A 15,187-nucleotide genomic window follows, 5' to 3' on the forward strand; every position below is an offset into this window, starting at 1 on the left:
TACACTCAATCTCCTACTATATGCTCCAAGAAAACTTAATTGCTTCCCAGGAATCCACTAAATATACTGTGATCCCCAACTGCCACTTGCTTCTTCCTTTTGAGATCAACCTCCTTCTCACTCCTGCCATTTCCCCCAGAGGGACATCATTCCAGCCGCAAAAGTACCTGGATCTGAGGCAACTGCAGTATTTCTGGGAAAATGCTGATGTTGTTGGAGTGTGCGACGAGGGTGTGCAGCCTTTTGCAGTTCGCTATGGTGGTGGGAATGGTTTTAAGCTTGTTGCCACTTAGGTTCAGTTCCTCCAGTTGTTCCAACTTATTTAGTTTACTGAAAAAGAAACACCAATATACCACACTGCACCCAAAATGAGCTGCCAAGCAAGTTTTGTAGCAGCCAGATTACAGAGGTGACCTGGTCCACTGCCAGATGACTGGTCTTAATGAAACCAGACACCAGAAAAGGGATGGGCTCACCAAGGTGACCGCTCCTGCTAAATCTCAGCCTAATTTGCCTCTTGGGGTGTTTTCAGGGCCCAAAGCTTCCCTTGCTTCTCTTACAGTGGTAGGATCTTGAGGGCGTGCACAGCTTCCTATTGTGTGACTTACAGGAAGCTGTTGAATCAGCTTCACCCTATGGTTGGTAGATTAGCTGTGGTACTTGCTTCACCACTAACTAGTTGCAAAATACTACATTAGATGATGTCAGCCTGTATCAACATGCTCAGCTATAGAAGTAGCTGTACTAAATCATCACTAACAGTCCTTTCAGTTTTAAATTTCTACTGTTACCTATTCATAACATAATCCGTCTTCGCTAAACATGTCATTGAGTGTTTATTATACATGCAGTGCTGTGCTAGGTCAGTGATTCACACTGTTCTGCTGAACTGGGCCACATTTTCTCCACAGTAAGCAAACTACCTTAAGATGGCCTAATTCCTCTATCTAGATTACTACAAGTTGCTTTGATTTTTTACTGACTGATTAAAAAAATTGTAAAAATAAACTGCTGTAACACATAGAGAACATTTAAAAAATAAAGAAAATGAATCAATAATATCACCAATCGGGATGAATTATTATTCTTATTTTGCTGAATTTCCTACCTAGCTTTTCATATGCATATTTGTTTTACATAAAATTTATATCCTGCCTTTTCCATATTACATATCATAATTTCTTTTTTAAAACATTTTTAGTTATTTATTTTTAGACAGAGGGGAAGGGAAGGAGAAAGAGAGGGAGAGAGACATCAGTGTGTGGTTATCTCTCACATGCCCCCAACTGGGGACCTGCCAGCAACCCAGGCATGTGCCCTGACTGGGAATCGAACCAGAGATCCTTTGGTTCACAGGCTGGCACTCAATCTGCTGAGCCACACCCAGCCAGGGCACATATCATAAATAATTTCTATTGCTAGAAAAGCCATAAATACCTTTTACAGTAAATTAAAACTGTTTCCTTTTTTTTAATTATTACAATAGTAGTATATATTCACTGAAAAAAGAAACAATTAGGAAAAAAAACCTTTTAATCCCACTACCAGAGATCTCTGATGATGTTTTGGTGGAGAGTATCCACAACCTTTTTAATGTAAGAAACTACAGCTTTCAAAGTAAAAAAATGATGCTACATTGTATGTTTTATAACTTGCTCTTTAAAAACTGCTTAATAATATACTTTAAAAGTGTTCCACGTCCAAACATCATACTATTCTCTCACGCTACTCGGAGCCTGCCTGAATCTCCTCCTCTGGCTTAGTGCCCCCACCTCAGTCAGTCTGTTATGGGGCACTCAGAACTGTGCTGGATTCTGAAGACAGTGAAAAAGAAACAGAAGACCTGGATTATGCCTATGCAATTACAACACTGTTTAGGAGATGACCTGGCAGTGGATTTATTATTCAGTATATAACATACATTTTCTTTAATGTGTTGCTCCTAAATTCCATTTAGTTTTATTATCTATATTCAGAGTACTCTAATTTTGTATGATCTCCTGTTCATTCTTGTCTTTACTTCTAACTTACTTTCATATTTTTAATGTGTTTTAAGTTTTCTATCAGCCTGTTTTTGACCTTTCCAACAATGAGTGTCATCAAATTAAGTGCAATTCATGAGTCAGAATATTCACCTGGTATTTCCCAGCAGTTTCATAAACCAATTTAACATGTCAGTGGTCTGTCATTTTCACTTTATATGACAATATGTGGGGCCAAGTGAATTAATCTCAAAAGATTTCAAGAGATCTATCACATCCTGAAATTAATATTCTGTATTCACTTTAAAAGCCACTGTTTAAATTCTCTCCAGGAAGCAATTAAGGTTATCCTGCTTATCTTTTATGAGCTCTAAATATCTCATTTCATAAATATTCACAAAAGCTATAGTCACTATCAGTTTTCCTGAGTTTATCACATTTCTAAGAAAATTTATAAAACAAAATTGGAATCAAAATATTCAGTTTTGCCCTAGCTGGTGTAGCTCAGTGGACTGAGTGCTGGCCTGTAAACCAAAGGGTTGCTGGTTTGATTCCCAGTCAGGACACGTGCCTGGGATGTGGGCCAGGTCCCCAATATGGGGTGTGTGTTACACATTAATGTTTTCTCCCTCTCTTTCTCCTTCCCTTTCCTTCTCTCTAAAAATAAATAAAATCTTTAAAACTATATATAACTATATATATATAGTTCTTTTGTTTTCAATCAAATCCCTAACATTTCTCTTTTTAATAGTTTTTTTCAAGACATCAGTTTTAATATTATTTTCATGGTAGAGATGGATTTTTCTGGTATCAAATTTTATCAAATGTATTTTGTAAGATACTGATTTTTCTACTGACACTTTAAAAACTTTGACCACATTAAGTGTCTCTCTCATGTGTTCCTACAGGTGGAGCCTGGCTAACTGCCATTCATCTCTTCCTCCAGAGAGGCCGACCCTACCCAAGGCTCTGTGCAGTCCAGCTAGCTACCTGTATGCATCTTTAGCACCCTGCACTTACTACACTGCGCCACAATGGTGTAGGTACTTGTCTGTTTCTCCAGTTTGACTGTATGTTCCTTAAAGACAGAGGCTGTAACCTAACCACCACTGCTTCCTGAGCACTCACACAGTATTTGACATACCATAGGCATTCAATATTCACTGCTGATCCTTGAACAAAATGGGCTTGAACTGTGCTTGTCCACTCATACACTGATTTTTTTTAAATAAGTACGGTTGGCCCTTCATATGCACAGGTTTCCCATTCATAGGTTCAACTATCTGTGGATGGGAAACAGCATTTCTACATTCCCAAACATGGTCTCCCAACTACAAATCAAACATACATTTTTTTAATCCAGAGGTGGTTGAATCCACGTATGCCAAGGGCTAACTGCAGAGTCAAAAGTTATGTGGGGTTATCAATTGTATGGGGATTAACTGATAATCCCCCTCTCCCCCATGTTGTTCCGGGTTCAACCTTATATAATGAATTAACAAACTGAACAGTATTTTATAAAACAGTGCTAACAAAAGAAAAATTAGTTCCAGATTTTAATTTATTTCATAATTTTTAATTTTAATTTATTTCATAAGCCCGTACTTTTCTAGGTTGAAAATTCTCATACCATTCATTATTAGGTAACTACAACTAAGAACTAAACACATTTTAACCACAACTTCCCTGGTTACTGATACTTAACAACTAAGTACAAACATTTCCCCATTCGATTAGTGGAATCACAGCATCAGTAAGCCACTTGACATAAAGCAAGAGCACCCAGTAAGATAGCGGCAATGTAGTCTGACAAATGTGGAATTCATGTTATTTGTCTGAGATGACCAAAGTCTGCATTCACTTACCTTGCGGGAAAAGTTTGTAGCTGGTTGTTTGCAAGATGCAGGACACGCAGGTGTGGGTGCCCCACCAGGACGGGCACACACTGGTCGCTCAGGAGGTTGTCGGTCAGATACAGCAGCTGCAGGGTGCTCAGACTCTCCTCCCCAGCGCACGCAGATGGCAAAGACTCCAGACTATTTGCAGATGCGTTCAAGTATCTGAGGCTGACAGAACACATAAAAGTCATTGCTTCCTTTATGGTTGGTTGTTGCCTTGTGTAGAAAACATCGTGTCACCTCAGTAGGGAACACCGCATTACATGCTCCAAAACTCATGACGAAAGCAATTTTCTCCAGGTAGTTTTCCCTGATCGGTTCTAAACAACCAAAGTTCCTTTTATTCAACTCGGGAAAGACTACTTGACTTCCTTTATTCTGCTTATTCATTTATTCTGTATTCTATTTGAGGACACAGGCTTAGGTGTAGTCCTGGGCCTCTGCAGTCTCCTCAAATCTGCCCTTGCTTCATCTGCTACTGTCTGAAGGTCCCCAGGAAGAGTGCTGCTGGGCATCGTGTTCACAGACATACGAACTGCAAAGACACCCTTCAGAAAAATTTTTGTCTGCTTTCAACAGCACTGTATTTATTTAGTCAAATCCCTCATAATCCCCTAATAATGGGCACATAGGCTGTTTCCAACTGTTTGCTATTAGACACATTGTAATGAGCACCTTTGTCTCCTTATCCAATTATTCATTTATTTATTGACCTTGACAGACAGACAGGCAGGCAGGGAGGAGGGGAAGGAGAGAAACATCAATTTGTTGTTCCCTTTATTTATGCACTCATTGGGTGAATCTTGTGTCTGCCCTGACTAGAGATGGAACCCACAACCTTGGCTATGGAGACGACTCTTTAACTCACTGAGCGCCTGGCCAGGGTGACTGTTTCTTTAGGCTGTGGTTCCCAGAAGCAACTCTTGTGTCACACGTACTGCCAAACTGAGCTCCAGAAAGGCTAATACCAAATTATGCTAATAATATATACTGTATGTATTATATATGCAAACACTTTTTTGGAATTTCAAAAGATTTTTTTTAGAAAGTCCAACCAAAGGTATTGAGATGTTTAAGCTGACAAAGAACAAGCCAGACACTTGGGGGCTAAATGTTTTTTTTATGTTTCCTGGAGCCTAGCGACCTTCAGCCTTTTTCATCTCCCGGCACACATAAGCTGATTACTGAAATTCTGCGGCACACCAAAAAAATATTTTTTGCTGATCTCACAAAAAAATAGGTGTAACTTTGATTCATTCACACCAATGGCTATTGTAGTGTTGGCTGCTGTCTTTTTTTTTTATTTGACAGTCCAAGGAAAAAGATCAGTGCCCCTGAATAATAGTCAGACATTGCATGTTTTAAAAATTCTTGTGGCACACCAGTTGAAAACCACTACTGTAGCCTTATGTTAAATTACTACTGCTTATCTCTGTCTTTTCCATGTCTAAACTGGAGACAGTACTGCCTTCTCCATATTGCAGAAGGCTATAATGAAAAGCTAACTTTTATTGAATGTTGGGTGACATATGTATTAGATAAACCCGATTATGGGTATTAAAATAAGAAGACATATTATCTATTGTTAATTTACAATGCGAAAGCAAATAACACCTTCTGAAACACTGTTACCTTTAAATGCACTTATCAGAATAGGTAGTAAAAAAGTGCTGAAAATAGAGAATGAAAAACTTAATGATAGCCTGGTAAAGCCAGAAGCAAAAAGTAAATGAACTTTAGTGGTGTGTCCTTTTGTCTGAATGCAAAAGCTGAAAATTGCCAGGGAAGCTGTGTCAGAACGCTGTAATTTCTCTTTAAAGGTCATAACTGTATTCACTTTGTAAGATGAAAGCCCGACCCCTCCCCATCTGTTTGAAACTGTTTACAACACCAAAACTTAAGTATTTGATGGTTACTTCAACTTCTGAGTTGAAGATTACCTCCTCATAAAACAGTGTCATATTTTATTTCATGAAAAGTGCAAATGTCTCCACCCATAGCTGGACAATGAGGTGAACACTGTGAATCTAGTTCCAAAGGTCACCCCAATGACCAGTCAGTGCAGCTTGTTCAAGCTGATGACTCGGCTCTTCTACACACCGTCTGCAGCACTTACTTTAAGGCCTTGGAGAAGAGGGTGTCCGGCAGCCGGGTGAGCAGGTTGTGCTGAACGTCCAGCACCTCCAGAGGGATGTGCTCCACCAGCACTGGGAGGTGCTGCACACGATTGTGTCCCACCATCAGTTTTCTGAGACTCAAGCTGCTAAGAATTCTGGAGGTGGGGTAGGGGTGGGAGGACAGTACAAAGACACAGAAAAAATTACTTAAGTCTTTCTTTCTGAGTCTGCCCTTAGATCTTGAAGTGAAATCAGTAAGTGAACAGAAACATACTTTTCTAGACAGTATAATCTCCGACAAATGCCTGGGTCGAGACAGCAGCCATGGCTGCGTATTTACCCACCACCCATCAGGAAGTCCTTAGGGTCATTCTGGGAAAAGGTGAATTAACAAAAGCAAACAGCACACAACAGATCTAAGCAAATAATTTCTAGAATAAATCGATTGAGATTTTAAGTCTAATAGCACCAAAAAGTTCAGTGAATGTATTAATATAATTAACTACAATAAATTAGTAACATAATTTATTAAAACAAAACCACTATTCTGTACTTAAAATGTGCTAGGCCACTTAACTATGAAGGTCAGAAGGGTGAGTGCCCGATTCGCCAAAAACCTCACACTGAATGTAATCGCACAGTCAGGATTTGAACTCAGGTCCGACTCCAAAGCTTGGGTTCATACCTACTATACTGCAAAGCCTCCAGTTTACTTTTAAAGACTCCACTAGGTGATAACTACACATTTTACTCCTCACGTAAACAGAATTTTCAATGCTTCTGAATACACCATTGACCCCTTCCCCAAAGCACATCTCTCTTTCCCCACTCCACATGCAGAAGTCCTACCGTCCTGTCAAGGTCTGCCCAAATATGCATTCTCCACGAACCATTCTCTAATTATTTGAGTTCTGAACTTTTAAAACATTTTATCTCTACAATGAAAATATTTTATTTATACAGTGTAGCGATGAAAAGTGAAGGCAAGAATGACTACTTTCAAATGCCAGCTCTTATCATTTCCTAATTAAGTGTGACCTTGGCCACGGCACCTAGCCACGCCAAACCTTCGTGGCCTCATCTGTAAGATGAGGACAACAGCACCTATATAATAGGGCTGTCAGAGAAGTAAATAAGATAATAAAAATGAAGTTCTTAGAACATTGCCCAGCTCACAATAACTCATCCAATAAAAATTATTATTAGTATCATATCACCAGCCTATGGCAGCAACTCCTGTTACGTTTTATCAGTTATCTGTGCACAAGTCCAACTATCTGTTTACTAAGTTTCTCGCAGGCCAAGACAATGCATTAGCTGTGACTGTATCCCTCAGAGCACTTCGCACTGCCCTGCACACAGCAGGCACTCAATATTCATCGAACAAATGAACGAAAGCACCTATGCAAGGGAACCCAAATCTAGGAAAATAATTAAATATATGCATACAAACATGTATTAACATACATGTACATAATATATACATTAACACACACTTACCTCATAGGAACCTCCGTCAGAAGATTATAGCTCACATCTAATATTTCTATCTTCTTTGCTTCACAGGCCCAGTCAGGGACACATTCCAGCAGGTTTCTATAAAATATAAATAAATACAAGTCATTTATGATGATGAGTAGGACTCATTCATTCGTCTGTAATACATCTGTTAACTGGCCCATGAGCCCCTCGAGGGCAGGAGCACTATCTCCAAGGCATTCTGGATCCACCACCTGGAACACACTAGGTGGTCAATGCACACTGCTGAAAGGTGAACAGAGACAACTACCCACGTGTGCAGCACTGCATCCATATGCTGCATGCTCCAAGACGATACACAGGCTTTCAGCAGCAGGAAGGCACACATGTAGTGGGATAGTTGAGGGAGAGATTAGGAAAGACAATGGAAGAAATAGCATTTTAAACAAAATTTTGGGGACAAGTAGGATTTCCACAGGTAATAACTGGGGGAGAAAGAAATGCACATTCCAGAGAAAATGAACTGAACGAATGAAAGTGATGCAGTAGCAACACAAAGTAATGAGTGTGGGGTGGGAGGTGGAAGCTTCAAATCATTTAGAATGTGAATTCAAATATTTAGTAGAGCACTAGGCAGACACCTAGTCAAAGAAATTTTATTTTCAGAGGTTACTTAGCCTCTAGAGGCCTCAGAGTATCTACTGATCAATCAATCGACTGATATGAGGCAGTAAAATGAGCTAAGAGCTGTAAGAGAAATGCAGATACAGCTAGGACGGCTCAGCTGAAATGGATCAAGGCAAGCTCCCTAAGAAATATGACATCTGGGCTAGAATTTGAAGAACGTTGTACCATGATGACCTGAAGTGAGGAGGACATTCCCAGAGAGAGATGACAACATGAGTGAGAACACAAAGACAAGAAAAGAAATGGCATGACATATGTGAGAATAAAAATAAGCATTTTGGTGATGTGGCAGAGAGTGATACGAGTCAGGATGGAGAGACCTAAATCATGTCTAGAAGGTTGTGACTTTATCCTACAGGCACAGGGGGATCACTGAAGGATTAGTAAGCAGTGGGGAGATGAATCTGTTTTAAATAAAAGGTCACTCTGTGGACATATGGAGGTCTGTTTGAGGAGTTACATTACTAAAAGGAAGAATAATCATCCCTGGCTGGCGTAGCTCAGTGGATTGAGCGCAGGCTGCGAACCAAAGTATCGCAGGTTCAATTCCCAGTCAGGGCACATGCCTGGGTTGCAAGCCAAAGCCCCCAGCAACCTCACATTGATGTTTCTCTCTCTCTCTCTTTCTCCCTCCCTTCCCTCTCTCTAAAAAGGAAGAATAATCAGGGAGCTGTTACAGAATTTCAGATAGGCAATGACATGGGCCTAAATGAGTGGCGATACACAAATAAGGGAGGGGAGGAATTCTAGAACTATTTAGGAGGAAAAAAGCAAAACTACTGGAGATGGATTAGACATGGGAGTAGAGGAGAGAGAAGAATCAAAAACGACCTCCAGGTTTCTGACCTAGATGACCAGGGGGAAAATCACATCCAGAGAAAAGACCACGAAGCTCCAAATGAGGTTGGAAATCATGAATCTATAGTGGTGTCCATCTGGATATGACTGTCTTATGATAATGCCCAAGCTGAAATAGAAGACAAGTTAAAATGGGGTGTGGAGGTGGGTGAGTTTAATTTTGTACACGTTTAAGGTACTGGGAGGTGTGCAGGTCGAAACGGCTTCGTAAGGAATGGGACATGTGGGTCTGAGGCTGAAAGAAGAGGGTCTAGGCTGGCAATCTGGCTGACACTGAAGTGTGGCTGAAATCACTGGAATAAAGGAGATCACGTCAAATAAGAAGGCGAGTGGGCCCAGGACAGACCCAGGACTAAGCACCTTCAAAGGACTAGCTATGGAAGGGAAATATGCAAAAGACACAGAAGGAATCGTCAAGGTGACCTGAAACAAATTAGACGGTATTAGCCAGCTCTGGAAACAGCGTTCTGGAAGAAAAGAGAGGAAGAATAATAGTGCTGATATAGAAAAGTTCCATAAGAGAAGGTCTAAAGCAAGTTGCAGTGAGATAAGCAAATGGGAATAAGGAAACTGAGCCACCAAATGCAAATAATAGAGAAATTTAGATCAAAAGTTGATGAAAAAGATTAGATAGTAGCTAGAGGAGTTGCAAGATAAAGGGAACTTGTCAAGACAGAAGAGATGTGATCGTGTGCATAGGCCGAGGAAAAGGAAGACACTGAGCACATGCCAGAGGAGAGGAGGGAGCTGACTACCAGAGCGGGGCGGGGGGGGAGGTGAGTGGAGTGGACGGGATCAAGGCACAGATGGCTGCACTGGCCTGAAGAGAGGAAGGAAGCTGATGGATATGAATCTATGTGAATTTAAGCAAAGTGGGAGGAAGCCGAGGGACATCACCCAAGATGGCCTCTATTTTCTCAGTCAAGGAGGCGGAGATGAAGTGCAGTGCCGCTGAGGGGAGCCGAGCAATTGTGGGCAGGTGCCCAGGATAGTGGAAGGAGCTAACAGTTAGGACCAGTAAGCTCCAGATGAGGTCAGAAATCACGAATGTACAGTGGTGACCACTGATTTTCTTCAGCAAGCATCAAGCTCAGTGGAGAAAGGAAACCTTATTATTAATCCACACTGGGGTTTTGCCAGGAAGATACGACAAAGAAATGCATGGAAGGGAATCTAGAACAGCTTAATAATAATGATAATAAAATAAGAACACAAAGAAAACTGGCTATAGCAATGAATATTTATTGAGAGACTATTTTATGGCAGGCATTATGTTGCATATTTTGCATTTTTTATCTCATTTAATCTTTGCAACAACCTTGCCGACACAGGACTCTGTCCACTGCCCTATGTACTCTCTGCTCACAGCACTTAGGAAGTTGCCCTTAACTGTTTGTCAAACTCTCCCACAGGCTATAAAATTCAACCACTGAACCCTGAATGACTAATGTTAAAAATGAACGAAGGAAAGAAAACAAACCTCATTTACATTTACTCTTGACCAGCACCAGAAGTTAATGCAATCCTAAAAGAATTAATATCCCTCTGAAAATCAAGCCAACGTGAGTCACAAGAGTATCAAACAAATAAGAAAAAAGTTCAAAATAAACTACTATTTAAAACCAAGAATTATCTGATTCCAATTGGCAAAAAGGAAATCACTGCTCTGATTCACCTTGCCCTAAATTCATAGGTGTTAAGAACAAGTGATTCACAGGTCCATTTTTGTTTCAAAGGGAGCCTTCCTTTAACTAGACAGTATGGACATGAGACTAATGCTTCCACTCAACCTTTTGTCCTTCTCCAGGTTATCCAAATATTTCAATATATTTAGATTTCTTGTACAAATATACTTAGATTTCTTGTATAAATTATCCACATACATCTCTTAAATATTAGGAATCCAAGAGGCACCACCCTCATGAAATACACTCACCTGGAAAGTTCTAGAGAAGTGAGGAGACTGGGGACTGGATAGACATTCACTGCTGTCAGCCCTAGTCAGAAACAAATGCGTGTTAGTAACATTCCCTAAAGAAGAAAGTAACTGAGAGTTAACAAGGCAAAAGTGGCATAGTGAAATCACCAGAGAGGAGACTGACGTCACCTACTGACGTGAACTAAAGACAAAACCCACTAGGTAATCCATACCAACTGCTTGATCCCAGTTTGAAGACCAAACACAACAACCAATGAAGGCTCTTGTGTCCTGCACTGATCAGGCCAGATCAGGCAGTTGTTAAATGTTAACTGTAACTACTTGGGTTTTTAAAAAAAATCGATAATTGGATTTTTACTGGCAATATTTTAACTTTCAACTAAAGTAAAACATAAGTATGATCTTAAGTGTACAGATCAATGAATTTTTACAAACAGGACACAAAGTGTGACCAGTGGCCAGCGCGAGTGAGCAATGGAACATGAGCAGCTCTCCAGACTTGTCCCCTCGTCTGCCGTCCAGTTACTGCCGCCCCGTCCTGACTCCCCGCACTGCCCGCCACTTAGGCCTATTTACACAGATACACACACACGGCACATAAAGTTTCTGATCAGGCTTCTTCCACCCAACATCCTACTTGTGAAATCCATTCATATTATCGCATACGGTTGTAATTCATTCATCCTACTGGCAGTCTAAAACTTTTTATGTAAGCATAAAACTTATTTCTCCATTTTAGAGGTTTAGAGCACTTAAGTCTTTTCCAGGTGGGATTACTATAAATAGTGCTTCTATGGACATTTTCCCCATGTCTTTTGTGGACTAATATAAGCATTTATATTGAGTATAAGCTTAAGAGAGGAACTGCTGAGTAGAGGGGCTACTATGTTCAGCTTTAGTAGACAGTACTGAAGTTTTCCAAAGTGGTTGTACCAATTTACACTCCTAACAGCTGACACTGGTATTTTCAGTCTGTTCCATTCTAGTCCTTCTGGTAGGTGTGTAATGGTATCACACTGAGGTTTCAATGCAGTTGAGTGCCTTTTCTTATATTAACTGATCATTTGGATAACTTCTTTTGCAAAGCTGAATTCTTTACTTTTTAAAAAAAGATTTTATTTATTTATTTTTTTAGAGAGAGGGGAAGGGTGGAAGAATGAGATGGAGAGAAACATCAAAACATCAATGTGTGGTTGCCTCTCACATGCCCCCAATAGGGACCTGGCCTGTACTCAGTCGGGCATGTGCCCTAAATGGGAATCGAACCTGCGACCCTTTGGTTTGCAGGCCAGCACTCAATCCACTGAGCCATACCAGCCAGAGCAGTACTTTACCCTTGAGGTGTCAAAACTGCAAATGTTGATGTGAATTCTTCCAGGTGGTTGAATTTAAGGATTCTGTAAAGAGAATTGCTAACTTCAAACAGGCCCCATTTATTGCAGTACTGGGATAGAATCTTCATTACCAAGGACTGCATCTATGTCAATGAGGTCTTATTCAATAGGGCCAGTCACTCTGATTCCTTAGATACAATAAGAGTAGAAAATGGAGCCCTGGCTGGTGTTGCTGAGTGGATTGAGTGCCGGCCTGCAAACTGAAAGGTCACCGATTTAATTCCCAGTCAGGGCACATGCCTGGACTGCAGGCCAGTTCCCCAGTTGTGGGTATGTGAGAATCAACAGACTCATGTATCTCTCAAACATAGATGTTTCTCTCCCTCTTTCTCCCTCCCTTACCCCCTCTCTAAAAGTAAATAAATAAAATCTTAAAAAAAAAAAAAAAGAAAATGGGCCTGGCAATGAACATTTCCATGGCAAAAGACCTACTACCATCTCACAATATCTATAAACAACACAAGTCAACACTCATCAGCTGTGACACTGTTCTGATTTCAGCAACTAATCTAAGCTACAATCTGAAGCTTCTGTAACATGATTAAAGGCAGTCAAAAGAAGTCCCTAACTATGTTTTATCCTAATAATGTACAGTAGTTTAGAGATACAGAAAAGTTAAGAGAATAAAACAATGAACACTGTTTGACTCATCACGTAGCTTTTAACAAATCCTCACATTCTGCCTTATATGCTTCAGACTTTTTAAACAAGAATTAAAACACTGCACATACCAAGAAGTAAACATTATCCTGAATGTGATTTTTAGCATTCCCATGGATTCTTTCATAGTGTTACGGCATACTTATAGCTAAGAAAACAACATTTTTGTGTGTTTAAAAATTTAGTTATTAACTATCATAGCATACATATAATTATGCACTTCCTTTTTCTACTCAAAAGTGTTTCTGAGCCCTGACTGATGTGACTCAGTGGACTGGATGTCGTCCTGCAAACTTTAAGGTCACTGGTTTAATTCCAAGCCAGGGTACAGCCTGGGTTGTGGGCCAAGTCCCTGGTTGGGAGAGTGCAAGAGGTAACCAATGGATGTTTATTCCACCTCCCTTCCTCCCCCCCTCTAAAAATAAATAAAATCTTTTTAAAAAAAGTGTTTCTGAGACTTATCCATATTAACACACTAAGCTTTAGTACACTGATTTCCATTGCTGTGTAATATTCTATTATACAAATACATCACTGTTTAGTTTACTCATTTTTCTATTGTCATGCTAAAAATTTTTTTCACTATAACAAATGATGCTGTGATAAACACTCTTGAACATATCTCCTGCACTTGGGAAATGGCTTTGGGAGATACTCCAAGCAAGGGAGCTGCTAGAATGTGGCTACCTGTACCTTCAACTCCCCTAACAACGTCATGTTGCTCTCAAAGGCAGCTTTACCAACTGACCCTCTCACTGGCAGTATATGGGGCTGCTTCACCCTATCTTCAATAGTACTTAGTCTTTTTTTTTAATTTGATGAGTATAAATGGTATTATCGAAATCTGCATTTCTATGACACTTAGTGAAATTGAACATCTTTTCCTTTCCTTCTTTAAACACAGAAAAATTATAACCTCTTTGGTAAAGAAGAACTCTGCACGAAAACAATGGCTTCAACAAATAAGAAACCTTTTTTACATTGACAAATATTCCTGGAGCAAATCACTCTTGAAACGAGGGGCTTTTCACTCTAGAATTGAGGCAGCACAAGGTTTTAGATTAGAAATTTGCAAAGGGTTATATTTACTCAATATTTGGCATTTATTAAAGCTCAAAGTATCTTATGATGTCTTTTTCATGCATATCTCAACCACTTAAGTGTTGACAGCAAACTTAAAACATAAAGCTAGGTCTCAATGAACCTCAAACTCTCAAGAGTGGCTGAGGAACACCAGAGATGCCACTGTTCTTAGAAAGCTCTGATGCAAGCTAGGAGAAAAAACAGGAGGCCAGAGAGAGAACTCACTGTTCGAACTGGCGTAGAGAGTTCGAAGGGAGAAGCCACTGAGTGTCAGCTCCCTCAGCTGGTTCCGCTCACAATGCAACTGCTCCAAGCTACATAAGGAGCTAAGGTCTAAGTCAGTCAGTTGATTGTCCCGCAGATCCATGTGGGTAATGCATTTATTTCCCTCCAGGTTTTCAATAACCATGGTTTTCAAATGGTTCATCCTTAATATTCAGAAAGAAGGAAATCATTAGAAATAAAATCTATTAAATGTACTTATCAAAAGAAAAATGAGGTATGATACCCTTCTCTTTCCCAAACAACTTCTAGTTAAAAACTTCCATCCAAATACCTAATAAAGTTAGGTAGGGATGAAGGAGTATGACACAGGAACAAGAAGACGAACATAGCCTGAGTTACAACTGAGACACAACACAGCCCGAGTTAGGAAGCAGCAAAGCAGGCACGGGGCACCACAACAAGAGTACAAGGAAGCAGCTGTACTTCCTTCCGTTGCTCTGCCTACTCTTTCTAGTGCTAAGATTCGCATTCCATTAACTAATGGAAAGGAAAATAATCTGCATCTATATGGAATAAATAGTTCAAGGCCAAGCTATAGAAAATGGCCTCTCAGTTCTCTTCAAGTATATGATTTAATGCACATAGGCTTGTTCTCATTTTCCTGTATTTCGAAAAATTTTTCTGATCAATGGTTTAGTGTAAATGAAGTAACATCTAGTATGTCTTTACGAAAAGATAACTACAAAATAAAACTCTTAATATAAAATTATTAGCAGTAAAATCTTTAACATTTTAATTACAATACAATGGATATCAAGAAATCCAAAGATTAAGTAGAAAAATGGTCAAGTTTATTAAAAAAAAA

The 15,187-nt window shown here is 39.8% G+C and overlaps 1 protein-coding gene across 2 annotated transcripts in view; it reads right to left on the reverse strand.

Moving 5' to 3' along the window:
• Positions 1-15,187, reverse strand: part of PHLPP2 (PH domain and leucine rich repeat protein phosphatase 2) — a 71,862-nt gene that overhangs the window by 11,055 nt on the left and 45,620 nt on the right. For both annotated transcript variants that reach the window (XR_006783435.1, XM_045819214.1), the window contains exons 9-14: positions 14,323-14,525; positions 10,958-11,018; positions 7,498-7,593; positions 5,997-6,152; positions 3,848-4,048; positions 168-330 (exon numbers count right to left, since the gene is read on the reverse strand). Coding sequence is in view for 1 of the 2 variants with exons in the window: in XM_045819214.1 (XP_045675170.1) it covers positions 168-330; positions 3,848-4,048; positions 5,997-6,152; positions 7,498-7,593; positions 10,958-11,018; positions 14,323-14,525 (880 nt within the window). In the remaining variant the exon portion in view is untranslated. The remainder of the gene's footprint in view (positions 1-167; positions 331-3,847; positions 4,049-5,996; positions 6,153-7,497; positions 7,594-10,957; positions 11,019-14,322; positions 14,526-15,187) is intronic.

This window comes from Phyllostomus hastatus, unplaced genomic scaffold, assembly GCF_019186645.2.
Source record: "Phyllostomus hastatus isolate PE091 unplaced genomic scaffold, TTU_PhHast_1.1 phas_scaffold_345, whole genome shotgun sequence".
Lineage (NCBI taxonomy): Eukaryota > Metazoa > Chordata > Mammalia > Chiroptera > Phyllostomidae > Phyllostomus > Phyllostomus hastatus.